At 35.1% G+C, this 27866-nt stretch overlaps 2 protein-coding genes across 2 annotated transcripts; one reads left to right on the top strand and one right to left on the bottom strand.

Annotated features, from left to right (window-relative positions):
• Nucleotides 1-4740: 4740 nt before the first annotated feature.
• LOC131609844 (uncharacterized) lies at nucleotides 4741-6734 on the bottom strand. Its single transcript, XM_058881656.1, has 2 exons — nucleotides 6298-6734; nucleotides 4741-5980 (listed from the first exon to the last, which is right to left on the bottom strand). The coding sequence occupies exons 1-2, from the start codon at nucleotides 6607-6609 to the stop codon at nucleotides 5051-5053; spliced, it is 1242 nt and encodes a 413-aa protein (XP_058737639.1). The 5' UTR covers nucleotides 6610-6734; the 3' UTR covers nucleotides 4741-5050.
• A 10134-nt stretch (nucleotides 6735-16868) lies between these two features.
• On the top strand, nucleotides 16869-26228 carry LOC131609843 (alpha-mannosidase At3g26720-like). The gene is made up of 29 exons (XM_058881655.1): nucleotides 16869-17245; nucleotides 17328-17411; nucleotides 17504-17592; nucleotides 17883-18057; nucleotides 18237-18356; nucleotides 18447-18530; nucleotides 18624-18695; nucleotides 19582-19695; nucleotides 19803-19903; nucleotides 20249-20342; nucleotides 20455-20622; nucleotides 20701-20790; nucleotides 21100-21165; nucleotides 21291-21347; nucleotides 22305-22524; nucleotides 22847-22986; nucleotides 23147-23215; nucleotides 23312-23371; nucleotides 23464-23535; nucleotides 23701-23748; nucleotides 23857-23976; nucleotides 24072-24137; nucleotides 24461-24573; nucleotides 24708-24792; nucleotides 25097-25207; nucleotides 25285-25380; nucleotides 25507-25554; nucleotides 25678-25746; nucleotides 25832-26228. Exons 1-29 carry the CDS (start codon nucleotides 17039-17041, stop codon nucleotides 26069-26071), a joined length of 3078 nt encoding a protein of 1025 aa, XP_058737638.1. The 5' UTR covers nucleotides 16869-17038; the 3' UTR covers nucleotides 26072-26228.
• The last annotated feature ends 1638 nt before the right edge of the window (nucleotides 26229-27866 follow it).

Here is a 27866-nt window from a genome sequence, read left to right as displayed (position 1 = left end):
AATTTCTTCTTGCCCTAGCTGGCAAGCGCGTTAAGTTTCGTTTTGAGTTTTTTTGATGACTTCCTTGGATATTGTCCCATACAACTTTCACTATGTTGTTGCTCTTAGCTTTAGTGCTCCACACATTTTGATATCTGGTTATGTTGTTTTTCTTATTTTGTGGTTGCCTGGAAAAGTTGTTATAGTGTAATATTCTAGAAGCATAAGGCAGCGATACAAAGTGTATCTGATTAAGTGAGTGCTATCATGATTAAGATATTTATCTTTCCACTTAGAGGAGGCAAGAAACCTATCCATCCTCGCTTGAATGAAATTACTGCTAGTTTGGTTATTAGCCCAAGTGTAATTATTGTGTTTAAAACCAAGATAAAAAAGGTTGCAATTTCTAATGGTATCGTTAAACATCTTAGTTATGTTATTATGCACAGTGTTACCACCTAGCTTTTCAGTATTCTGAAGGCCTATTTTTAAGTCCCCAAAAACAAATCCACTCATCATGAGTGTTATTACTACTAAGGTCTCTTATAATGTTACAAATAAGGTTATTATCTTTTTGGTTAGGGTATCCATAAATGCAAGTTATTCTACACACATCACTACTATCTATAAGAGACATGTACACATCAATGCAATATTTATTGCTATAAAGAATATTCATGTTCTCATAAGGGAATATGAGAGTAAGCCCCCCCGCTTTCCCTCCACCATTAGTGAAACAATCATAGATATAGTTGGTTGGTGCTGGATTGAAAAGGTGTTTTGAGCTGAGGCAGTTGTGACTGCATCCTGCCTGATAAACAAGTGTCTCTCGAGTGCCTTAGGGATGAAGATACCTAAAGAAGTATGGTTAGGTAATCCATCAAATTTTGACATACTTAGAGTATTTGGATGTGTATCCTATGCTTATATTAGGCAAGGCAAAATCAAACCTAGAGTTGTGACATGCATGTTTCTTGGGTATCCCGAGGGAGTCAAGTCCTATAGCTTATGGTGCATAGAACCAGGTCACAAGAAGTGCATCACAAGTTGTGATATAGTTTTTAAGGAAGATGAGATGTCTTTTAGGAAAACTGATGATGCTGGTACAAGTCGAAAGATTTCTGACGAGGAGCAAGATCATGGAGAAGTTCTTGTTAAGGTGGAGCACATAGAAGTTAATTTACATAATCAAGGTAGGAACCAAGATGAAGTTGTAGAAGAAGCACATGATACTGAAGCAAATAAGGAAATTGTTGATGACTATTTACTAGCTAGATCCAGGTCGAGAAGAATCATCAAACCACCTCTGAGACTTTGTTATGTATATCTCATAGCTTTTGCTTTAATCTCTGATAGTGAGGTACTTGACGAATAACCTAGATACTACAAGGAAGCTGTGAGGAGTCAAAATAAGTAAGTGTGGTTGAAATCCATGGATGATGAGATAAAATCTCTTCATGACAACGACACATGGAAGTTGATCAAGAAATTCGCGGGTGCTAGATTAGTTAGCTGCAAATGTATTTTCAAAGTAAAGAAAAGAATCGAAGTCGTCATGTCGATGAGATTCAAGGCAAGAATGGTTGCAAGGGGCTTCACTAAAAAAATAAGGGGTGGATTTCAATGGTGTATTCTCTCATATTGTGAAACATATATCCATTAGAATGCTACTTACCAAGGTGGCTAGGTTTGACCTAGAACAGGAGCCGATGGATGTCAAGACTTCTTTTCCTATATGGTGATCTATATGAAATAATCTTGATGAAGTAACCTGAAGGGTATGAAGAAAAAAGTTAGAAGGATTATGTGTGCAAGCTAAACAAGTCACTATATGTCTTGAAAGAATCTCCTAGATAATCGAATTAGAGATTCAACAAGTTCATGACACACATAGGTTTCTCAAGGAGCAACTTTTATCATTGTGTCTATTTCAAGTCCCCGCCTGAAAATTCATTTTCCATCCTATTTCTCTATGAGGACGACATCCCCATGTCAAGCAACCTCGTTGAAAAAGTAATGAAGCTGAAAGCTGAACTTAACCAGGAATTCAAAATGAAGGACCTTGAGCTTCAACCAGGATCTTAGGTATTGATATCAAAAGACATAGAAATCATTCGAAATTATGTTTATCTTAATAGTCATATCTAAGGAAAATTCTTAACAGGTTTGGTATGTCGAACTCAAAACTTGTTATAACGCCAACAACTCAACAATTCAATTTGAGTATAACTCAAAGTCCTAATACTGAAGCTGAAAGCGCATATATGGATATCATGTCATATGCTAGTATAGTAGATTTTTGAATGTATGTTATGGTTTATACCAGGACAGACATAGCTTATACGGTAAGCTTTGTAAGTAGGTACATGGAAAACCTTGGAAAAGCTCATTGGCAAGCTTTGAAATGGATCCTAAGATATATAAAATTTTGAGCAAGATCCTGATTTATGATGGAGGCAGAAGGTGGACTTTAACTATGTAGGATATATGGACATCCGAAAATCTCTGTCTTAGATATATATTCACTATGTTTGACACAACAATCTGCTAGAAAGCAACAATTCAAAAGGTTATAACCTTATCAACCACTGAAGCTGAATACATTGCTCTCACTAAAGTTGTAAAAGAACCATTGGGCTTGAGGGTTTTTCCAAAGAGATGAAACTTAAAATTCAAGCTATCACTGTTACATGTAATAGTCAAAGTGTCATACGTTTGTCCAAGAATTCAACCTATCATGAGAGAACTAAACACATTGATGTTAGACTGCATTTTTTCTGAGGGATAATCAAACAAAGAAGAAGTCAAAGTGATAAAGGTTTCAAATAATCACAATGTTGATATGATCACCAATTCATTGTTTATCTACAAGTTCTTCTATTGTATGCAATTGATAAAACGACATGATGATAGCTAATTTGTTCCCATGGTGTTTTGGAGTTTGTTCCAAGGTGGAGATATGTAGCTTTGTTGTTATAAGCTAGCATTGGATCGAACTCAAAACTGAAAGGAGTAGCTTCAAGATTCGACAGAGTCAAAGTATTCAAAATTCATCATAATCGAACTCCCTTGTTGTAGTCGAAGTCTGATCATGTATACAGTAGTCGATGTCAGTTCATGTATATTGCAACATGCAACATGCAACATGTATGCCTTTATGTAGTAGCTATGTATGTCATGTAATAGATTAAGCATCATACATTAGATACATATGCTAATAGTCTACACATAGGTTGTTCTCTCACTTGTAAACAATTAACGCTCTTTGTAAAAGTGAATAGAAAATTTGTTTTAACCATCTTTCTTATCTCCTCTTTCTCCTTTCTTTCTTGAATGAAGAGGTTATTTATTTTCAAGAAACTCTCTCTTTCTCATAGAATTACTTTGTTCTTGGCACTGTTTTCTCAACACTTGTTCATGATAAAAACACATTGAATTGAATCAAATCCAACTTATTGAATCTAAGGAGATCCACAAGATACAATCTAGAATGGATGATCAAATCACAACCAAATTAATCACGGCAATAAATTAAATTACAACAAATTGAAAAATATTACAAAATATCGAAACAAAAATGAAAAAGTGTGAAAAAGTGTGAGGATAACACTTTTACCAACATCATAATTTCACATTTGTATTAAAATTGATCCTCGTATATAAAGTTAAAATCGATCATTGTAATACGCATGACTATTAAATAAAATTAATTGAATTATATATGTAATATAATATATTATATATAGAAGAAAATATTTCATGTGTTTGGAGTGTATGTTATTGTTTTTTATTTATTTTATTTTTGTAGTGTTGGAAAATTACTTAAAGATAAAGCATATTAAATTTTTTAGAAACAATAATTAAGCTCAACAAAAATTATAAAAAACCAACATGTTAACATGAGGGAGGGGCCGGAGCCCAACCTTGCCCTCCCTTGGATCCGTCTCTGCTTGTCAAGATGGATTTCCTTGTTATAATCAATATGATCATTTCTCAAAAGACTAAAAGTCTTCATTTGCTTCCACTTCTTGACAATTTCTCCAATTTCACAAATATCTTTTTCTCTCTCGTCTTAAATAATTTTTTTATTCAATTATTTAGTGTTGTTTCTCAACCGTTGGATTAGGCACTGCAGAGATAGCAGAACACACATAGCAGGAGAGGATCCTATTCCCTTGACATATTCTTATATGTCACGGAACACACACATTAAAACTGTAAGATCAAACATATTTATTGAAAAACTTAATAGTTGTGTAGACCTCCTTGCAAATATCGGTCACAATGAAAAATTTGAATTAATAAAATTTCTATGACAAAATCCGTGTTCTCGAAGTACAGATGCTGTTGGTCTTTATTAATCAGACACAACTAAAATTTCAAAACAGCAACGGGATATGAGATGTAACCAGCACCAAATCTTTATTGCGTCTCATTCCATGCTAACACCAATTTTTGTCAATCAATAAGTAATAACCACCCAAAGGATGAGTGAAAGAGGATGCTGACAGAGAGAACTAGAGCAAACTTGAAATCAGATTCCAAAGTAATCGTTTTTGTCCCTACTGCAGCCCTCAAGATGTAAGTATCTATCGGAAACTTTGGATTTGACAATACTAATGTTAAACTAAGTATGTTTTGCACAGCTCAAATAAAGCTTACATAAACTTTTAACTTCAAAAATATCTTGGGCACTGCATTTTGCAATTGCATGTTGTAGATTCAAAGGGCTGTGCCAACAGTAGAGGTTGCCAAAATATCTAAATTCCAAAATCTACATTCTAACAATTATGCTTAACCTGCATCAGTTACAGCAACTACATAACTTTCCAAGTCAAAATCCAGGCACCTGATGTCTTTCCACAAAAGTTTGAGAAAAATTAACTAGTGAGAAATCTGATTATAGCAAATTATGTAAGCTAGTAGTACTGGGAAATGAAGGAAACTGTGGTGGCACCACGTACTAAGTTGGAAACTACACTTTCGAGAGGCGGGAGTTTCACTGTGGCGGGTGAGCTATGGGACAGCAACAACTCCAAACATGTTACAAATCTAGGAACTCATTCTACAGTTAAACAACAGTCTCCTCCAGCTCCTCATCGGTTTTCTTCCTGTACTTGCGGTTTGACTTCTGAGAGCTTCTTTTAGTATCCTCGCTAACTTCCTGTTCATCCTCCTCCATTGCACATACATCACTGTTTTCAGTTTCGTCAGCAGCAGCTATGCTAACAGGGAAGGCTTTTTTATTCACGCAATCCTTTTCAACATCAAGCTTTAGCTTGAACACTGTCTCATTCTCTCCCATAGTAACATCACCAGATTTCTTCTTCGGTATAAAGGTAACAGATGGAAGATCATCCAACGCTTCATCTGCCTGTGAGGATGCATTTGAACCTTTTATCTGTGCAAGGAAGCTCAAGTATGCCTCCTTATTTGCTTTGTCATCAATGTCAGTCGAAGAATCAAAAGTATAATGTGTGTATCTCGAAGGATTGCGAATATAATCGGGAACTGCTGAAGCAAATTCCTGCAACTTCGATGGCTGATTTAAAGCCGCATCCTCTTCCATTGAAGAGCTCTTCATGCGAACATCCCTGGTTCCTTCCTTCTCATCATCATCACCATCACCATCACCATCTCTATCAACACATTCAGAATCAAACCGAACACGTTTATTTGGCCTAGACTCCGAAGTATTATCTTTACTCTTCAAAATCGACTTAGGGTTAACATTAACAGAATCAACCCCACCACCGCCGCCACCTCCACCACCAATACCAATGTCAGGTGTAGTAGATTTGACATCAATTCCATTTGCTTTTTCTTCATCCTGCTTCAGCTTAATCTTAGCAGCCATGTGATTCGCTCGCGGGTCTCTCGAAAAACCTCCGAAAGCACGAGAACTAATCCCAATTCCATCTTCATTTATAGCACTCATATACAGACGATCCCCCATGTCATCTTGGCCCAAAGCTTGTTTGTCATAATGATCTTCCTCTTCCTGCATATAACGATTCAGTCAAAGTTCTCTCTTTTAATCTCAATCCAAACTTAAAAAAAGGAAAAACCCTAAAAAAACTTCAATAAGTTGAGTGAAACTAGTTCCATTAGAATTTGAAAAAAAAAAAAAAAAACCTATTTCTCTTACTTCAACACTCGTCAATTTCTTTGTCACAGTAAATTAACTATAGGTTTTCTAATTGATAGAAAAACTTGGCTAAATTCAAATCAAATAACAGAAAAATCAAAACTATTAAGTGAAATTAAACAATAAAAACATCAAATTTCTGATAAAAAAGAGGAATGGTAAATCGGTACCTCAAAATCGAGGGTGCAATCGAGACCGATACCGGATTTAACCTGCCACTGTTCCTCATCGTAATCGGATGGCTTATCAGAGGGCTTAGATGGAGCGGCGCTTTCATCTTCGTCGAGGTCGTTGAGGTCGTTGTCCAGTTCAGGTTCGAGAGGGGAAGAAGAAGGGTAGGGTTTGGGTTGGGATTTGGGATTGGGTTTGGGTTTAGGTTTGTCGTTGATTTCGTCTTCGGAGAGAGACCAGAGAGAGGCGGAAGAAGGAATTGGGAGAGAACCGAAGGCTTTCTCTACACGGACTCTGAAAGTATCTTCCATGATTTTTGATTTTAGGTCTGCACACTTGCGAATTAAGCAACGGAATTTAATTTAAATGGGTTTGGAATTCAAGTGTAGATGTGAGGGGAAGGGTGTTTTTGTTATTGCATAAGAAGAAACTTGTTGGATAAGTCCTTTTATTTATCTTCCAACCCTATATAGGTTTTTCTTTTAAGTTGTAGTGTATCTACAATTTTTTTTATGACAAAAAATAAAATAAAATAGAGAATATATACTCCTACAATATTATTTATGGTGTGTTAGGTGGTAAGAAAATAAAAAGAGAGCAAGATTGTGAAAAGAGAGAAGGGGTGAAAAGATAGTAGATTTGATTTGACTTTAATTTTAATTCAAAAGTAAATTAATTATTTCTATATAAATTATTATTTTATTAATTGTTAAATATTTTATTTTAGTTATTTAGTTAAATTAATTCATTATTTAACATTAATATTTTTCTATGTGCTTGTGTCATACCCCAAATTTGTCCTACCCTTAATTTCTAACTGGCTCATGCTTTTCATTTTACATGCATATTTCCACTAGGGCATTAACATAATTCATGCATCATTAATCAATAAATTGAAGTTGAGATCAAAGATCTTGAAAATTGAGGTTCCTACTACACCCAAGTGGGATTCATCTGGGAATACCTGTGAGCGTGGATCAAAGGGTTATTGGTTACTATGGATTTCTTGGGCCTTCTTCATTGGTTAAAAGGAATGTGCTTAAAGTTGCTTGAATTGCAATACAATTAGGGTGTCGCTCATTGATTCCTAAAAATTCCCCTAATTAATCATGTTGCAAATTATCTCTTTGGTTCTCATACAAGGCTTTGATACAAACATGATAGTTGGCATCTTATCTTATGGTATCCACGCGAGTTAAGGAATGTCTGAGATGTGCATCTAAAGCTTAGAAAGGAAGAAACTTCATTGGGAATTCAAGATCAACATTGATTACAAGTTCCATTCAATATCCATTACATTACACATGAAAATTACAACAAAAAGTTTGTGGTTAACTTTTAGTCACAGTTGACTTTTTAGTCAACCATTGACTTTTGTCAATTGTTGACCATTGACTGAGTTTGACCAGATTCTGGCCTTAGACTTTGACCTCTGACTCCTACAAAGACTTCTTCAAGAATCTTCCTAAACCTACCCTTCAAACATTGCACTTCATAAGCCTGCCATGCCTTTGATACACCAATGCCAAACATCATATCCATATACATTTCCAACCATATCCAAAAGGTCATATTCTACTACAAGTATCTACGAAAGCCATATTTAACAAGGTCATGCTGTTACTTTACATTTTGCTACATCATATGAAAAATTACAAATTACACAAAATCTGTTTCTAAACTTCATCTTCATCGTCCGGAAGCATCCACCAAGCCTGCTTTGCCATTCTATTACAAGTGCGTGTCCTCCAAGCGTCATGCCATGCCTTCCAAAACCTGCAAGCTTCATCATCAAACCAAATATCAGTAACACCCCAATGCTAACCATACAAACATTGCATCCCCACATCCCATCAATTCCCAACTGTTATTTACCAGCAAATCAACAAAAAAGGACTGCGTAAATTATAAAAGAAGCATCTTAATCCAAAAAAAACAAAAACAGACTTGCTGCAAGAAAGATAAACCAATATCAACCACCTACAAGTTACCTCATTCTGCCATGTTCAAAAGCCGACATATTCTAACTCTTTCCTTGTAACAACCCTGCAAACTTTACCTACAAGTTACCTCAGTCCATGACAGTTCCAACAAAAAACCAGAAAACCAAACTTCAAACTAACTTCTCTAACTTCAGTTCATTTGTTAACTAACATTTACATTCAGCCCTATACCTCACATAACAGATACTAAACCATAATTAACTTTCATTTCTAACCAATACTTCATCCACAAATTAACCACCAAACCAAAAAACAAACTTTCCTAACAGCTCTAACAGAAGTATAACCAACCATCTCTAACCTATAAAAATCTAACCTTTTTCAACAATCAGACCTCACAAAAATACTCATCAATATACATACCATACATCCATCAAGCAAACATACATGAAATCCAATCCACCCTGCATTAAAAGACCGAGTAAACCGGTTCAGAAAAAGATTCCAATTCTCTGCATTCAACATACTAAACAGCCTACATAAAAACAGCCCTATACACTCACTACACATACAATTTACAAAAATCCATACCATACACAGTTCAACATGAAAGAGTATACCTCGGGTACCGAACAAGTCCCGACAGGAACTTTATAACAGGATGCTACTTCAAGAGAGATCCACAACCGTGTTGCGTTCGTCATTCTTTCAGCTCCGTACCATAAACCTCACAGTTCCATCATTCAAGCCTCATAATGTCAGCCCTGCACATATATATCATACACACGGTTAAAACTGATCCCTACACATTACAAAACTCACAAACAGAATCAGTTACTCCTCTAACCAATCCTAATAACCTTTAACCAACATCATAACAGAAAATAACTGAATCCAAACCAACATAACTAACTGAGTCAGCTTTCTAACAAACTAACTCAGTGAGTGAACTAACTGATTCATTCTTAACTAACTTCAGAACCGATTCAATCCTCACCCTTCAATTCCTAACAGAAAACCAATCCAAGGGCTCACCTCTTCCTCTCCTCTAACTAATTCAGTTTCCTCCATTCCTAGTCAGCATCTCCCAACCTCAATCCTCACCTATCTAACTGAAACCGAACCTCACTCCAAACCTAACTCAACTGAACCTAGCTCATCACCTTCTCTATATAACCACCCTTCCCTCCATAATTCAAACTTCACGCCACAATCACCATTTTTCAACCTTCACCTCTCTCTTTTCCTCTCTGGACATTCTTCACACACGCCATTCTCACACTTCACTCATCATCATCTTCATAATCTTCATCATCTTCAACTTTGCTTCTCCCTCAAATTCAGCACTCTCTCTGTAACTTCATCTCTCCCAACCCCTACCAAAGCTCATCACCAGAGTTGTTGGAGTTTCAACCTCTGAAACTCCTTCAATCGAGCTAAACCTCCATCGCACATCCTCAAATCAATCAACACTCTCTCTGCATATTCATCACCTAGAGCACCTTACTCTCAATCTCTCAATCGCTCGTTCTCACACGACAGCAGAGACTCAATCAGAAGCTTACGAAAAATCAAAAGAAAGAGAAGAAGAAGAAGAATGTAGAAGAAGAGGAATACACAGCGTAACAAACGAAAAGAGAAAGGAGAAGACTTGTTTACCTGAGTTTCACGGTGGTCGGGAATCTCCGCCACCGTATCGGAGACTCAGGACGCCACACAGGTACGTTTGATACATCTTTGACTCATCTCTATTCGCTTTTGTCTGATTAGAGTTTCTCTTGCTCCAATTGTTAGAATATTTCTTGAATCCTTGAATCTAGAAATCTAGGGTTTGGTTTGAGAGATAGGGACGATATGGAATAGGAGAGTGAACGAAGTGAGGAACGAGAGCTGTGCGGTGGGAGACGACTCTCGCCGGAGCGGTGAAGAAGTCGCCGCCGCGAGTTAAAGATGAGGGTGAAGGACTTGAGAATTCTGATAGTCATATTCACAACCCTAATTCCCAATTTCGATTTTCCTTTTCTTTATTTTTTTTATTTTCTGATAATTGAATAACAATCAACTTGGGCCAATTTTGCCTTCACACCCCATACTGGCCCGTCACATCCATTCTTTCTGGTATCAAAAAACTATAACAAACAAGATTGGGCCACAAATTCCTTAGCGCACCCCACCGAGTCCATGTGTTTTTTTTTTTGGTAGACAGTATCTGAAACAATAGCAAAAACACTTGCTGGGCCAACACCCTGGGCCCAGCGCCTCATTATTTGCACCATTATATTCAGATCGCACCCCCTGTTTCTATTAGTAGATTTAGGTTTCAATTAGTTTTTTTTCCTAATTTTCTTTTAGCAAACAAAATGCTGTTTTTTCTTATTCTTTTAGACTTCAATACTAATTTCGACATAAAAAATGTTCATAAAAAATGTTAGTTTTAGGCTTATGATTTTAGTCTCTTCCTTTGCTTGTTTTATAGTTCACTTCTCTTTCATTAAAAATACACAAAAATAGTAGTATTTTTTAGGCTATTTTTTTGCACTAATGCTTGAGTTGTTTTGTACCATTTCCGTGTTATTTTTGGTATAATTGTTGTGTGATTTTATTACTTGCTTTTGGCCATATTTTGTTAACACTATTCTAATGCTTCTTTTAGAATTTAGTTACCATAATTTTAGGCTAGACTTGTACATAAACAATAACTCTAGGATTAGAAATTAGGCTAGTCCCCCACCTTTCTCATTCTTTTCCTTTTACAACACTAAAACACTTAACAAATATTCAAATAAAATCCCTTTAAAAAAATACAAAGAAAATACTTAAAACACTAATAATCAAAGTGAAAATTCTTAAAAAGGGAATGGAAGCTTGAACATCCCTTGCTTAAGGGAATGTTCGAGTGCTTGGATCTCCCTTGCTTAAGGGTACCATTCAGGCGTAAGTTCTCAACTTCTAAAAAACACCAACCAAAGAGTAACTCGAGTTTCCCTTGCTTAAGGGATTTCCTCGAAACGCTTAAAATCACTCTCTCACCTCTTTTCTTAAGGGCATTGTTATCTCCGCTCTATTGCATCCTAGGCTGTCCCGTTATGCAAGAGCGCGAGCGTTAACTCCGCCCAACTAAAAAACACAAAAACAAACAGAAAATCGTGAGCCGAACTACGGCGCTCTGATTCCTGAAAAGGATACGTAGGCATCAAGTCGCGGGGCTTGAACGAGCACAATTGTAAATAATTCCTTCTTTTCCCCGTATTTCTTTTGCATGCATTCACATATAGGTAGACATAGTACACACCCTTTAGATAGAAACAAACATAGGTGGATACCATCGAGTACGCTGGGCGCGAGGGGTGCTAGCACCTTCCCCTTGCGTAACCGACTCCCGTACCTTGATTCTCTGGTCGCAAGACCCTGTTCCTTCCTTTGTTAGGTTTCCTGATATTCCTTTCCCTTATGGGATAAATATATTGGTGGCGACTCTGTTCATTTTTCGCGAGCGTGCGACAGCTTGCATTCGGGATAATTGAATTTCGAGGGAGATCGAAACATCCACACTCCTCCACAGGATCAGGTAGAGAAACAGTCGACAAAGACAAAGAATCTGTAGAAAAATCCACTATGTGTTTGCATTTTGGACAAATGGGCTTTAAAATTATTGGAGAAACCTCGTGAGCTAGGCAATTACAAGAGAGATCCTGACGATCATGTGCAACTCGTCAGCGACCGGTTGAACTACCTCCACACCGAAGAAGCATCCAAGTGTAAATTGTTTGATTTAACTCTAGTAGAAACGACCAGACTGTGGTCCAACGCTCTGTCGGGCGGGAGTATCAAGTTCTGGACTGACCTGTGTGAGAGCTTCACCGTCCAAAAGAGTCAGCCAATGATAATAGCGACCTTAAGATGGATCATATAAGGAAAGAAAGTGAGTATCTGGTCTTATATCGACCTCTTCACTAAAGTGGCCATGGAAGTTGAAGGAGCCGAGGAGGGAAGAAAAGGAGAAAGAGAAGATTCACCTAAAAGTAAGTCCCCTTCAAAACCCGTAAATATTAGGTCTAGTGGAGAAGATAAGAAGGCTAGCAAAGGAAAAAATATACATTTCCGCTATCACTAGAAGGGCACTCCGAGCAAACTTCTCATCCAAGGGGACGATGAAAAGATCACCGAGATCTAGGTCGTTCATAAGAATGGTAGAGGTACGTCAATAAAAACCAATTACCAATGCTCGGGTTCTAGGACTGTGAGAAAGTGGGGGAACCCCAAATGAAATCTCCCCCTTAGTGATAACTGCTAAGATCGAACATTTTAATGTCTCTCGAGTTTTGATCTACAATGATAGCTAATGTGATATCATGTACTCTGAGTTGTTTGAGAATATGGCCCATGAGAAAGGAAGTTTATGGTCGTAAGAAGGCTCATATTTGTAGGCGTTCAACATTACAACGACTAATTCATAAGGGTACATTGAGATAATGATATATGTGGGATAGGGGAAAGGCGTTTGGCCCTTCAGCTTATAATTCCTTGTAGTTTACTGCATAATGTTTACAATTGCATTCTTGAAAGACCCTTCATAGCCACCTTGGACGTTATAGCCTCAGTAGTTCATCTCAAGCTCTAATACCATAATCTTCAAGGAGAGTCTGTCACAAACAATCAATGATGATCTTGAAGGGGCGAATAAAATATAACAAGCACTCTAACGAGACCAAGGACAAGGCAAGGCAATGGAAATCAACGTGGCATTCCTAACTGGCCATCTTAAAAGCATGAACATCCAGTCTTCCAAAAGGGAAGGATTTGACAAGAAACAAAATAGGAAGAATAACTGGTGTCCAATTCACCTGGTTATTTTTCGTATAATTAGTTTTTTTAAATGTGGGATCAATACCCAATTATTAATGAAATATTGCAAGTTCTGAAGTATTTTTTTCTTTATGACCGTGCAAGGTAACAACGAGTTTGGGGTACGACTGAAGGGATCAAGTTCCCAACACAATGACTCATGGGTGTTGTCGCAAACTCCACGAGTGTGCTACCATGTCATTCAAAACCCCACATTCAAAAAAAGTGGCAAAACCACTAAAACAACAATAACGTTTCACTCCCTCTAGTAGCTAGCCACTCTATAGGCCGCGGTGGGTTGGCTACACATTGACTTCGGTAAGAGAAGCATAAGCTTTATGTATCTCTTGCATGTATGTATCTTGTTGAAGCATCGGGCTAAAAACACTTTCTTACTACCGTCATTTCTCTTTCCATTATTGGTTAGACCAAGGAGTATCCTAACAACCAGCACCACCAATGGCCAGAGCAGTAGATGTGGGCTAATGTAACACCCTAGAGTTACCAGGTCTTTCTCTATGGCATGCTCGAACATGATGGATAAGTATGAGAAGTCATCTTCACAAGGAGGGACCCTGATGTTCTTTGGAATAGAGCGGGCCAGACCTTCAAGATTTACAAAAAATTATCATCCTATCCTTCCTTGTACGTACATCCATCAATAGGCGAGTGTCAATAAGTCATTTCGAGCATTTCCGAGAAGCTTCATCCCGAGGAAAGACACTAGGGGTGCTCAAAACCAAACCAACCCAATAGAAAACCGCAAACCAAACCAAACCAAACCGCAAAAAACCGCATTTAGTTCGGATTAGTTTGGGTCATCTTTTAATAAAACCGTACAGTTCGGTTCGGTTTGCGGTTTGTATTTTGTAAACCGAACCAAACCGAATCAAACCGCATTATGTTACAACCTAACTTTTACTTAACTCACATCCAACCCAAACTTAAATGTATTATACCTTAGCCTTATGATTAAGAACAATTTTCTCGTCCTTACACATATGATTTTAGTCCCGATCTTCTCAAATCTCTAATAGTATTATCGCGCCTTCTTTGCCACATACATCTTCCCTCTTTTTCTATAATCTCTACTCTCTTATATTCTTTCTTTTTTACCTTCTTATTTTTATGCAAATGTTCCCTATTTCAGTTTCATTTTTATCGCACATCTTCTTCTCTAATCTCTCAACTCTTTTGTTTTTTCTTTTTCACCTTCACTAATCTCTCATCTCTTCTATTTTTTTGTTTCATTTCTAATAATTTTTATATTGTTTTATACTATTATTTTATGTTTATTATTTAACTTTTGTCTAATTTAATTTTTACATATTAAATAGAAAGTTGTTGTCAAAACATGACGAGTTTTGTTGTTATTTGATAGTGTATAAATGTCTAAATACAAAGTTATATTGTCATCTATATGTATATATTGTTCAATAAAATATTTGTAAAAAACCGAACCAAACCACATTAGTTTGGTTTGGTTTGGTTCGGATTTTTTTTAAAAGCCAACCGAACCAAACCAAACCGCACGATTTTTTCTCTTGCGGTTCGGATGATTTTTTTCGTCAAAACCGCCCAAACCGCACCGCGATCACCCCTAAAAGACACCCCTGGGATAAACTAGATCTTTTGATGAAACTCACATGTCAATTTTCAAATACAAATCTTCTTGAGAAATGTCGTCCCCTTTGTAAACGTACAACTCATTTTCCATCAGGAAATGACCCTCTTTCTCCGATGTTGCATACTATTTCCCTGCTCCAACTCCGACGGTGCATACCATTGTGTAATTATATAGTGCAACCTAAAGGGGTTGAATTAAGTTTTATGAAATTATCCGGTTATTTTTTCAGATGAATGTCTCTTTTATTTTTTTGGTTAAACAATGGAAGAAATGCAAAAAAATAAAGTGCGGAAAAAGTAAATAATAGAAAGATATATCCTGGTTCTTCTTTCCAAACAAGATTACTCCAGTCTCCTCACATCCGTGAAATATTTTCACTACTGTCTGATCTGTGTACAAGTCTACTAAGAATTCTTTTACATTCTTTTAACAACAACAAATAAGAACACCACTTCCTTGATTTCCAAAAACACAAACAACAATGGTGGAATTTGAATCACCCCTATCCAAAGGACCTTTCCAACAAATAAAAAGACAACCTTTCCTATTTGTAAACACCTATAGATAGAACAACCACTTTCTTACAAACAAAAATCACCACACATTTGGTGAATAATATATAACAAGCTGATAAAATTTAGTACAAAAAACTTTGCAACAAACTTGATAAAATTGAGAGCTTTGCTACTTCTCTGGTACATTGACAATTCAATTTTCTCCTTCAATGAACAAATTACGATAATATAAATATTTAAGTTCTCAAGTATTTTTATTAAACTTTTTACAGATGAAACAAAAATTATGTAGAAAATAGTTTCACTATGAAATATGTTGGAACATAATTGGTTTGTATCATATTCCTAAGGTTTTGATGAAAATAAAGTATTTAAAGAACAATTTTGTATACTAACTTATGCTCAAGTGTGAAGGACCATAGACTAAACATTTGTGATATAAGTTAAGTTCTGACGGTGAAGTTGAACATTTGAAGAGAAGCTTGAAGACCAGAATCTGAAGGATCAGAACCTGAAGACCGGACTTTGAAGAGGTCAATTTCTGAATATTAGACTCTGAAGAAAGTTAACCTGTGAAGATCCAAACTCTGAAGAGGAGGTCAACTTCAGAAGACCCAAACTCTAAAGAAGGCCAAGCTCTAAAGATCCAAGCTCTGAAGACTCGGACTGAGAAGTCAATTAAAGAGTTTGGTCAACAAACTCTGATAGATCACTATGAGACTCAGAAAGCAATTTATCTTCTTCTGGTCACATGAAGATTCAAGTTCAAAGACAACAGGGATGAAATAGATAATTCCTTTTGAAGCTAAGGTTTTTCAAAAGTGTTTTTTCCGGGCATTAACCATTTGAACAAACGTCTTAATGTCTCCTATGAAATCTTCTCAATTACTCACTTGTACAAGAATTCTTTCCTAACTTCTCTCATATATTTATCTATATAAGTAATAGAAAACTTGAAGAAAAACTAATATAACGAACTATTGATAAACAAGAGCTATTACTCTGTTAAATCAAAAACTTAAGTTCAACTTAGAATTTTTTAATACTTGCACATTCTTGTATATATTCTTAAGTATTAAAATTATTTTGTCTTATATCTTGCTTACATATATTCTCTTAAGTATTAAGAGAATTTTTTTAACACTTGCACATTCTTATATATATTCTTAATATAATTTTTTTTTTCAAAAAATATTACAAACTTCTTTATATTTAAAAAAAAATTATTTTATGCAATTAGATGGAGCACAAACAATTAATTGGAGGGACAGACAATTATATGTAAATCTTAATCAAGTTCTCATTCAAATTTACTTTCATCATATAACTTTTTTTTGTGTGGAATGGTTTCATAATATTTAAAAGTAGTAAATTTTGACTTATTAGACTATATTTTTTTAAAAACATCACAAAACTACATTATCCATCAAATTCAAAAACAATTTTATTACATCATAATTAAGAAGAAAACCAAAAACTATTTTTAAACTTTTGTCAACTCTCTTACACTTATGACAAAATTACATAATTTTAAAAAGCCATTTTAATAGTTTCTTTAGCAGTATCCTGTAATCTTTTTATTTCTTTGTCCTCACCAACAACCCCTAAAATATAGAAGTACTTTATTATTCATGTTTATCTCATGATTAGCATTATCTTAAGTTTTTTCGTCATGAATTAATTATTCAATCATTTAAACTAATTATAGTGTGGGGTTGTTCTTTTATTTCTTTCCTTACACTTCAAACTCCAAACTTAACCTTACTATTTCAGTAATCATCATCAGAACCAAACCACCACAGTAACGACGATGATGATAACGGCCGATACGGTGGTGCTATTCGCCGTTTTGGCGATGGCGTTATGTATAGTGAAATCAGACTATATAGAGTACAACACCTCACACAGAATCGTCCCCAACAAACTCAATGTTCACTTGGTTCCTCACTCCCACGATGATGTTGGTTGGCTTAAAACCGTCGATCAGTACTACGTTGGATCCAACAACTCCATTCGTGTATGTCTCTCACGTTCTTACTATCCTTTGCTGCAAAATTTGATTATCATTTGATTCTTTTGTTGGTGTTGTTGCTGTGTAGGGTGCATGTGTGCAGAACGTGCTTGATTCTGTGATGTCCGCACTCTTGGAGGATCAAAACCGCAAGTTTATATATGTTGAAATGGTAATTGCAATAATAATGAAATACTCAAGTTAAGGGAGGGAATTTGATTTTGGAGATGCTGAGTTGTTTTGTTGATTAAAAAATGTATATAGGCATTTTTCCAGAGATGGTGGAGGCAGCAAAGTAAAGCTATGAAACTTAAAGTCAAAGAGCTTGTCAACTCGGGTCAGCTCGAATTCATGTAATCTAATCTAATTCATGTTTGTAGTTTAACATTACTTTAGCTAATGATTCGACATAGATTGTCAACTTTCACCATAATTAGTAAGTTAGAACCGTTTGGATGAAGATCAGATGGTTTATCTTGTAGGTTGGATTGATCGAGTTTTGGGATTTGATCCATTTGATTGTCATCCATTGCTTCTGATTTCCATGATTAGTGATTATACATAGATTATATGCAAGTTGATGGCTTTTAATCTGGTTCGTATATTATTGTTCTCATTTTAATTTTTGTTTTTGGTTTTGAAGAAATGGTGCTATGTGCATGCATGATGAGGCCACCCCTCATTATATTGACCTGATTGATCAGACCACTCTTGGGCATCAGTTCATCAAAGATGAGTTTGGCAAGATTCCAAGAGTTGGCTGGCAGATTGATCCGTTTGGCCATTCTGCAGTTCAGGCATACTTGCTTGGAGCTGAGGTATGATATGCGATGTTATTGCTTCTTACTACTTGTCGATGTAACATGCCTGAATGCACTAGATCTGATCATTTGAAAACTAGAATACTATTATAACTGGAGTCATTCTACAGTCGTCTAAAAGTTGCAGCGCGTCATTGTGAATTTTCAAGTTCTATGTGATTGTGTCTATGCTGCAGCTAGGATTCGATTCCCTCTTTTTTGCTAGAATCGATTACCAAGATAGAGCCGAGCGATTAAAGGACAAAACTCTAGAGATTGTTTGGCAGGGTTCTAAGTCTCTGGGTTCATCTTCACAAGTAAGTTGCCTAATGATATTATGTCCACTAAACGAAAATATTTTATTTTATTCCTTATTTTCGGTTCATTAATGACATTATTGATTTCAGATATTTACTGGGATATTTCCCAGGCATTATGACCCTCCTGATGGTTTCACGTTTGAGGTACATGATGTGTCCTCTCCTATTCAGGTAGAGATCTTTTATTTGTTAAGAATTTATTGAATGAATACATTTAATACTCTATTTCCCTCTCTTCTAAAATTCATATAAAATTTATTGAAGGATGACATTCTATTGTTTGACTATAATGTTGAAGAAAGAGTCAATGACTTTGTATCTGCTGCCTTAGCTCAGGTGAGGTTTGGCCGACTATTAAACCCCTTCTTTTGCCAGATCATCTCTTTTTTTATTGACAGCTCTACTGCACATTAGAAGTAAAAGAATGCAAGTGATATTCTAATTAGTAAACTAGGAAGGTAGCGGGTTTTAATTAGGTGCTTTTTATAGAAAAAGACTTTGTTTGGGATTTTTTTGTCCATGACACTTCTAATGGCGTAATTTGCTCCATGTAGCCAATCCCACTTAGAGAGATAAGGTTTGGTTGTTGTTGTTGTTGTTGTTGGTACTTCTAGTGATTTTAAGAAACTGTAGGAGCCTTTTGACTCCAAGGCTTTGTTTGGGGGATGAATTTTGGAGGGGATGGGATCAGGGAGCCCGTTGGGAAGGTAGACCTTTGTTTGGGAGTTTTTAAAATTAAGCATAATGGTTTTGGATTTTCACCCAAAGCCCTCTTGAGGGTTTGTTTGGGAGGTGAATTTAGGAGGGTATTGTAGGGCTAGGTCTATATCTCAATATATATTTAAGGTTTTTTTTAAATAAATGAAAGAACACCATGGCTTATCATATAAAAATTCAATTACATTTCATTCTTTTTTAGCAACATTTTTTCAGTTTGCTTAATGTAGGAAAGAAAAATATTCCCTCCCCTCCAAATCCCCTCCCAGACAGATCCGGAAGAATGGTTCTTTAACATTTAAGCAAGGTAGTTTTTTCATTGAACATATAGTATCCTAGCTTTTTTGAAAAGCTAGATCCTAAAGAGGCCCTAAAAGGCCTCGTTATGCGATATGAGACTAAATATTTGTTTTCATACCAATTGTTTATTTTGGTTTTATGTAGTTTGAGATGGAATATTAATATTTTGAAGATGTTAGGAACTATGTTGTCTATTTGTTTCTAGGCTAATGTGACCAGGACGAATCACATAATGTGGACAATGGGGACAGACTTCCGCTATCAATATGCTAATTCATGGTTTAGGCAGATGGATAAGTTTATTCACTATGTCAATCAGGTGCTTTGGTTTGCACTTTGCAGTTGTTGTCTAAAATATTTTATGGAGTTTATGTTTGGCATTGATCCTTCATGCTTGTTTTTTGTGCCATACTGGTATTATCTCAGGATGGTCGAGTCAATGCATTGTATTCAACACCATCTATCTACACTGATGCAAAACATGCAGCTAATGAGCAATGGCCACTTAAAATTGATGATTTCTTCCCGTGAGTTTTTCTTTGATACTTTAGTTTTAGATTTGTATTTGAAGTGGGAGGAAAGGGGGGGAGAAGGTACATAATAGGGAAAGTGTTTATTTTAAATTAACTTAAGGGATATAACTGTTGTCTTTCCCACTTCAACTTAATTACCAAGCTAGAGGAAGAGATTTCCCTTTCCATAAACAACTTAAGAAGGATTACCAAGCTTAATCTTTCAGTGGAGTTATTTTTTGATAAAGAAGAAGTAAATCCTCGCATTTCACATTTCACACTTCCCTTTTCCCCTTCACTTCAAAGCTGACACACATGATTTCGAGATCTCAAATCTGATTTGAAGACACAACTTTTCAGGTATGCTGATCATCCTAATGCATATTGGACTGGTTATTTTACAAGTAGGCCAGCTTTAAAGGGTTATGTGAGAGTAATGAGTGGTTACTACCAGGTATAATGTTCGGCCCTTTTACTTTACGAGGTAACTTGTTATATGCTTCTGAGTTCTCATAGTTCATTCTTCCTTTTTGGGCAACATTCATTCTTTTCTTCTTGATATTTAGGCCGCAAAGCAGTTGGAATTGTTTAAAGGGAGAAATGAATCAGGACCAAATACTGATGCATTAGCTGATGCTTTAGCACTTGCTCAGCACCATGATGCTGTTAGTGGCACAGAAAGACAGCATGTTGCTGCTGATTATGCAAAGCGGATCTCAATAGGCTACGCCGAGGTGCATATTAATAATTTTCTGTTGAACTTATGATTTCATAAATGTAAACTGAAGTGCTCTACAATTTCTTAATTACAGGCAGAAGGCTTGGTTGCATCTGCTCTTGCTTTATTGGTAAACCAAAGATTGAGTTCACATATGATGAACCCGGTAGCAGGCTTCCAGCAGGTGTACTCTCGTCATAAAATACGTTTTTCACCTTTTTCTTAATTCAAGAATCTAACATAATATAGTTGCAAGTTGTTACATCGTGACTTGACAATAAATTATAAATCCAATAAAAGATTTAATTTTCGGTCTCATTACACATTTGTATCAGAAAAATAAACTCATTGAGATCTATTATTAATCTTTACTTTATATTTCTTCACAAACTAAGACTTGCTTAGCTACAAGATATCAGAGTCCTTAAATCTTACAGAGTTTGAGAAAACTGTGATATATTATCCTAAATATTTTATGTGAAAATGTTGGCAGTGCCCTCTTCTTAACATAAGCTACTGTCCTCCGTCAGAAACTATCTTGGCTAATGGGAAAAACATGGTAGGGATGATATTTGATCTTATTATCAATGCATTGTTTAACCATTCAAAAGTTAAAAGACTCTAAAGTATGATTAAATATGTATCTTATTAACATGTTTCTCTCAATTTTGGTGCGTTTTGTAGGTTATTGTTGTTTATAACCCTCTTGCTTGGAAGAGAGAGGATGTAATTCGAATTCCTGTAGGTATTTTTAATGGTATTTTATTTGATTTCTTATTGGGGTATATACTAAATGATATACATTCCCTCATCATTTCAAAATCAATAGTGAATGCATTGCTAGCCACTTGGTTATCATTGTTCATTTTCTTATTGCTTGGCATCATTATTTTCTTATTGATTGGAATTTTTAAATCTTGAAACATATGTCTATCCATTGATAGTTGCGAGATGTGTTCTTTCCAACTTTTTGTTTACCTCAGTGGAGCCCAAGATTTATTGTGTGTATTAAATAGCTTTGCAATGAGATGTTTAAGACTTACAGATAATGAGATACTAGCTTGATATTGATACAAAAGACTAAATACTAACTCTTATTTAAAGGAATACAATACTCTTCATCCTTAATAAATATGGAAATCAGGAAACAAATCATGATGGTTACTAGGCAATATAGAAACTAGTCCTAGGAGATAGTCTAAGATACTCTAATATTAGAAACTAATCCTAGGTATTTTAACATAATATGAAAGATATTTTGAGATATCTCATATTCTTACAGGATACATATTAGTTTTGTTTTTGATACACCAAATAATTTTCTTAGAACATCTAAATTTAGCTCAAGAAGTGTCAAGTAATTATTCAAATTTACAAGTAGAGGCTGAACCCATTTAAAAAGTTTAACAATTCAAAAGCAAAATCTACCCCATCCAAATAGGCCAAACAACCGCAAACCAAATCACATGACATGCTTCCCTGACCTTTGCAACATTGGGTTTTAGTTTATATGGTTTGTACTTCCCTCTTATCTCATAAATCTATGCACTAATGCATCCATCATCCATTGAGCATGCTAATGAAGATAGAGCACATATTAGATATGATATTCCGACTAGTTAAGTTGATCAAGTTTTGAAGTCTTTAGACATTGATTTATGCTTGTACGCGACTAACTTCAGAACATACTTGCCACAGGTTTCCACTTCAGAAGTTTTTGTCCAGGACTCTGCTGGGAAGGAAATTGAGTCTCAGCTTTTGCCTCTATCTAATATTACTTCGAGCATAAGGAAAAAATACGTCAAAGCATATATAGGAACACCTCCTGCTGGGGAACTCAAGTACTGGCTTGCATTTCCGGTATCTGTACCCCCCATTGGTTTCAGCACCTATGTAGTATCAAGGCCTAAACAGTCTGGTTAGTGATATTGATTTCTCTTTTAACTTTCAGCTGATATTAGATTTGGAGTGAATTTATATTATTTTTTATTAATTCACTGCAACATAAGTAGACTAATAAGGACAAATGCTCTTTGTTATTCCCTAGATTAGAGCTGAATAAAGCAATAAATCTATATTGAAAGAGGAAATAAAGTTATGAATATGTACAAGATGTGAATAATGGTAGAATAATCAACAATAACTAGACTCATTATCTCTTCTTCTCTCTGTATGGGTAATGTTGGACTGAAAGATTACACTTATTAACTCAAACTTTTATGACTCTTAAAATGATGAAGGTCATGTTTCAATTATCTCAAAGGAGTTCAGATCAGATGGAAGTACTAATGATAGTATAGAAGTTGGACAAGGGAATCTAAAGCTTCTATATTCTGCAAATGAAGGAAAATTGACTCATTATGTTAACAGTAGAAATCAAGTAAGTTTTCCTTGTCAATGTATTAGTTTTTCTAAACATATGTTCCATGATCAAATTTTATCTGAAATATGTGATGTTTACAGTTTTGAATTTCAATTTTCATTGAAGCATAAAGTTAGTAATGCTGAAGTTTATTGTTTTGTTTTGGTTATGGCTGAAGGTTACAGCATCAGTTGAACAATCATACAGTTTTTATTCTGGAAATATTGGGGATGATAAAGATTCTCAGGTAGTCATATTGCACATAAAAGATTCAGTAGTGAAATACATCTCGCCATAATCTAATTATGTTATTTTTTATTGCAAACTGTGTTTTTTTCCTAAGGCTTCTGGGGCATATGTCTTCCGTCCAAATGGCTCGTTTCCTATTAAATCTGATCAGCAGGTTACAGACTTTTCCTTCAAAAAATTCAACAGCTAATGATAATTATAGTTTATGACTAATTATATGTTTATTTTATGCATCGACTTGTTCAGGCATCTTTTACTGTCTTGCGTGGTCCGATATTGGATGAAGTACATCAACAGCTCAATCCATGGGTATCTCAGGTAAATTATGTTTAATTTAACTGAATATTGTTTTCGCTACTAATATTAACACCACTCTCTCTCTGGATGGCATCTCCTAGCTCCTCAAATTTTCGTAAATTAAAAAAATTATTTTTTCCATAGAACTTACGTATGGAAATCTTATTTTGCTTTCTTCTTGTACAGATTACGAGGATATATAAGGCAAAGGAGCATGCTGAAGTTGAGTTCACAGTAGGTTATCTTCCTTGTTTTCTGATTGTCAAAACAACTGATAGTTTCGCTTATATATACCTCAAACAGTTGAGGATTTGCATCTTAAATCTATCTATACATATGTAGATTGGGCCTATACCTGTGGATGATGGCATTGGGAAAGAACTTATTACTCAATTTTCAACTACAATGAAGACAAACAAGACATTCTACACAGATTCTAATGGACGTGACTTCATCAAAAGGGTGTGTTAAATTTATTTACTGTGCTTCTATGTAATATTATTACTTCTTTTCTTAATGAGTTTTCTATACTTATTGAAAATAAAGTTGTTTTACAGATTCGAGATTTCAGGACTGACTGGGATCTAGAAGTGAACCAACCTGTAGCTGGAAATTATTACCCGGTATGTTTCATTTAAGCAACAGCTCACAATCCACACATTTATTCCCTGTTTATATTTAATCCTGTCGCAGTCTTATGCATGTCCACTATTTATTTCAAGCTTATGTTTTTGCTGAGCAAATGAATTTAATTCTCGTGGAAAACTGAATTCTTTTCTTATTTTTCTCCGAGTTCCAATCATTGAGCTCACAATGTTTCCCTTGTCACATAAATAAAGCTTTCGACGTGTTTCAAATAAATATACCATTTCTGGGATTTCATCATTGGCACTATTCTTCAAATGGATATTTTTAACAAAATTATGTCTTCCTATAATTCTCTCAGGTTAATTTAGGAATATATATGCAAGATAGCGGTATGGAACTCTCAGTTTTGGTGGACCGCTCAGTTGGTGGTTCTAGTTTGGTAGATGGTCAAGTAGAGCTGATGCTTCACAGGTTGGCTCATATTTCTCATTCATCTGATTTGACACTGATCTCTAGTTGCTTTTGCACTTCACTATATAGGAAAAAAATGAATGCATAATGATTGACATTTCCTGATTTTGTAATTTGGTTTTATATTGTTCTAGGAGGATGCTTCATGATGATGCAAGAGGTGTTGGAGAGATACTTAATGAAACTGTTTGCATTGCTGATAAATGCGAAGGCTTAACTGTTAAGTACATCTTACAACAAACAAACTTACCTCTTGAATAATGATTTCTGGTTATTTGCTCCATATATGAGGACATTTTTAAGATGCCTGATGAAGGTTTTCCTTTTATTAACTTTACCTTATTAGAGATATGGTTAATTTTTTTTTTTTGTGCAATTATATATTTTTTGTTTTATTGATCAAACAGCATTTTCTTGCATATGGATCATGATGTGGTTGAAACATACATTAATTATATTATAAAGTAATAAATTTTTCTTACCAACTCGTCTCTTACTAGTACTGTTTATCTGGTATTTCCAGATTCAAGGAAAACTGTACCTTAGAATTGACCTTAAAGATGAAGGTGCTAAATGGCGGCGTACAGTTGGCCAGGAATTATATTCACCATTGTTATTGGCTTTCACAGAGCAGGTAAAATGAAGGTAGGATAAATTTAAAAATGTGAGAGTTAAACCCTTCATCGTAACTTTTTTCTACTTGTTTTGCAGGATGAGGATAATTGGTTGCATTTTCAACAATCAACATTTTCTGCTATAGACTCTTCTTACAGTTTACCAAACAACACCGCACTTCTAACTCTCCAGGTATGATATGTGGAGTGACTTAGGGAGACTGTTTATTACCTCATCTTCAAGCTTTAAGATGCCCTTTAACATTTTACCTCATCTTTTCTCTGGTTTGTATTTATTGTTTCTGTGAACATTTTGAAGGATTTTGGAAACGGAAAAGTACTCCTAAGACTGGCTCACCTTTATGAGGTTTGTAGTTATTTGTCTGATTTACTGATAGCAATCTTTGGTTCTATCTTAATCATTAAATTTCCCTTGCATCTTTTATCCTATTTTCGAATTTATGAATGTTGGGTGTTACTGCATGTAAAGATTGGAGAGGACAAAGACTATTCGGTAACTGCAAATGTAGAATTGAAAAGGCTTTTCCCTAATAAGAAGGTAAGAGTGATAACTAACTATATTCCAAGCTATTTTCTAATGCATGTATAGATAGATTCCTTCTAACAACTTAACTTTTTTTCAGATAAGTAAAGTGACAGAGATGAGTTTATCTGCTAATCAAGAAAGAAGTGAAATGGAAAAGAGGAAACTAGTTTGGAAGGTAGAAGGAGGCTTCACTGAAGAATCTAAGGTGGTGAGAGGAGGACCTGTTGATCCTACAAAGCTTGTTGTTGAACTTGCTCCAATGGAGATTCGGACATTCTTTGTTGACTTTGATCCCCTGCAAACAGCACATGCAGCAGAAACTCATGTAGCAATGTAACAAAGCAGCCAACAGAGAAGCATGTATGTCTTATTGTTGTAGTGCTGGAAATGATATGTAGTGTTAATATTTGCTTGTAAATAAATAAGAGCTTTGTAACTTGAGTTATACTGAACATAAATACATCAGTTTTACACGTAAAATTTTCTAGAAGTAAGTCTTAAGTCTCTTCCATTGGTTTTTTGCTGCGGTTTTTCTAAACTGTTAACCATTTAAATTGATGTTAAAATGTTATCTCAAAATACAATCTCTAGAGACTTGTATATGCAGAGTGTTCGGTTATGGAACCAGGAATAATAAGGAACGAGATCATAGTAAGAACTTCTGATACGGTGGTAAGTGTTTCCGATATAACTGAATGAGGGGAAGCTGCAAGGTTATCACTGACTGATGTCATTGAAATAATCCAGAAGTAATTTAGAGCGAAAATGGAAAAGTCAAGATATCTAAAAATAGCGCATGTGGAGCTTATATAGGGTAAACGGTTAAAACCGCTTCCGTTTAACTTGATGCATTATGTGAACTGTTGTTCAATTAAAAATAAGGTGAATTCTTATCTACCCAACTCAAAAAGTTGGGCAATGTTACCTCCTTTGTAAAATGCTTTGAAAACAACAATTAATTATAGTATTTAATAAATAATTAAATGTGTTAAAGTTAGATGGTAGCATGTGATTGGTTCGAGGTACACTACCCAACTTTTTGTGATGGGTAGAGAAGTTGTCCCCTAAAAATAATAGTGAGAGATAGGTCATAAGTTGGGATCAAATGCTCATTCATGTATTGGGGTCTGTGATTAGCCCTTTGATTTAACCGGACTGCAATTTGCTGCAGTCACACTGTCCCTGCAGTCACGCTGTCAACCTTCTTTGGCCGTTTGATCGAGATCAAGTGGTTCTGATTTAAACTTAGCATTTTTAGTTATTAGTAGTATTATATAAAAAAAACAATATTGCCTTTTTCTAGACCATGTGATTAAGATCAAATGATTATCGGTTGACTGACTGCATCAAAAAACTGATTGCAATGAATCCATTTTCGATTTAACCATAGGTTCGAAACACATGGGTAGTTAAGTCTACAATGTGCATTATTCGAAATCCTATTCTAAGGATTGCTCCCGCATCTTAGGAAAAAACTAAAAATGTCTCCAGAATATGAAAATGTATTTCCAGAAACATCCCAAATACACCATTATATTCTACTGAAAATGTATTTCCAGAAACATCCCAAATACACCCTCATATTCTACTGAAGTATATTTTCGAACTGTTTTTTTTTTTATAAAATGAAAGTGTGATTCCCTTACGCATGAATTTAATGTATTTATTGCGTCTGAAAGTATTTATGGAGACATTTTTGATGTGGGAGAAGGAATTCCCTTTTCCAATATCAAATGAAACGTTATAAAACAATGAAAGATTATAAAAATTTGTGTTGGGTTTCCAACTTTCCATGTGCATTAATAATAAATAACCTTATTGTTTGAACGTTATGGCAACCATCTTATTTAAATGAACACGGTTTTATATAGAAATTAATGAATGTGTGATTAAAATATACTAGTAGTAAAACAAAAAGGACGATTCAAATAAGATATTTTAACACTGTGATTAAAATATTACATTGTTTTAAAAAATTTAATAATATATAGGAGTATTAAAATATGACATTTTCCCTAAATTTGTGAATAGTAGCTAATAGTATATTTTTACATTGGAATCTTAAACTTTAACATGATGGAATCTTGCTGAACGAGGTCTTATATTTTGCATTCCACAACTTCCAATGTAAT

Source organism: Vicia villosa, linkage group LG6, assembly GCF_029867415.1.
Source record: "Vicia villosa cultivar HV-30 ecotype Madison, WI linkage group LG6, Vvil1.0, whole genome shotgun sequence".
Taxonomy (NCBI): Eukaryota; Viridiplantae; Streptophyta; class Magnoliopsida; order Fabales; family Fabaceae; genus Vicia; species Vicia villosa.
This window is presented reverse-complemented; position numbering and strand designations above follow the sequence as displayed.

Excerpts from the sequence above, each read along its gene's own strand:
- LOC131609844 (XM_058881656.1), bottom strand. The coding sequence starts at position 6,609 with ATGGAAGATACTTTCAGAGTCCGTGTAGAGAAAGCCTTCGGTTCTCTC. Across the intron at positions 5,981-6,297 it reads ATTGCACCCTCGATTTTGAG|GAAGAGGAAGATCATTATGA; the intron begins GTACCGATTTAC and ends CGTTATATGCAG.
- LOC131609843 (XM_058881655.1), top strand. The coding sequence starts at position 17,039 with ATGATGATAACGGCCGATACGGTGGTGCTATTCGCCGTTTTGGCGATG. Across the intron at positions 20,791-21,099 it reads CGGTAGCAGGCTTCCAGCAG|TGCCCTCTTCTTAACATAAG; the intron begins GTGTACTCTCGT and ends AAATGTTGGCAG. Across the intron at positions 25,381-25,506 it reads CCGCACTTCTAACTCTCCAG|GATTTTGGAAACGGAAAAGT; the intron begins GTATGATATGTG and ends AACATTTTGAAG.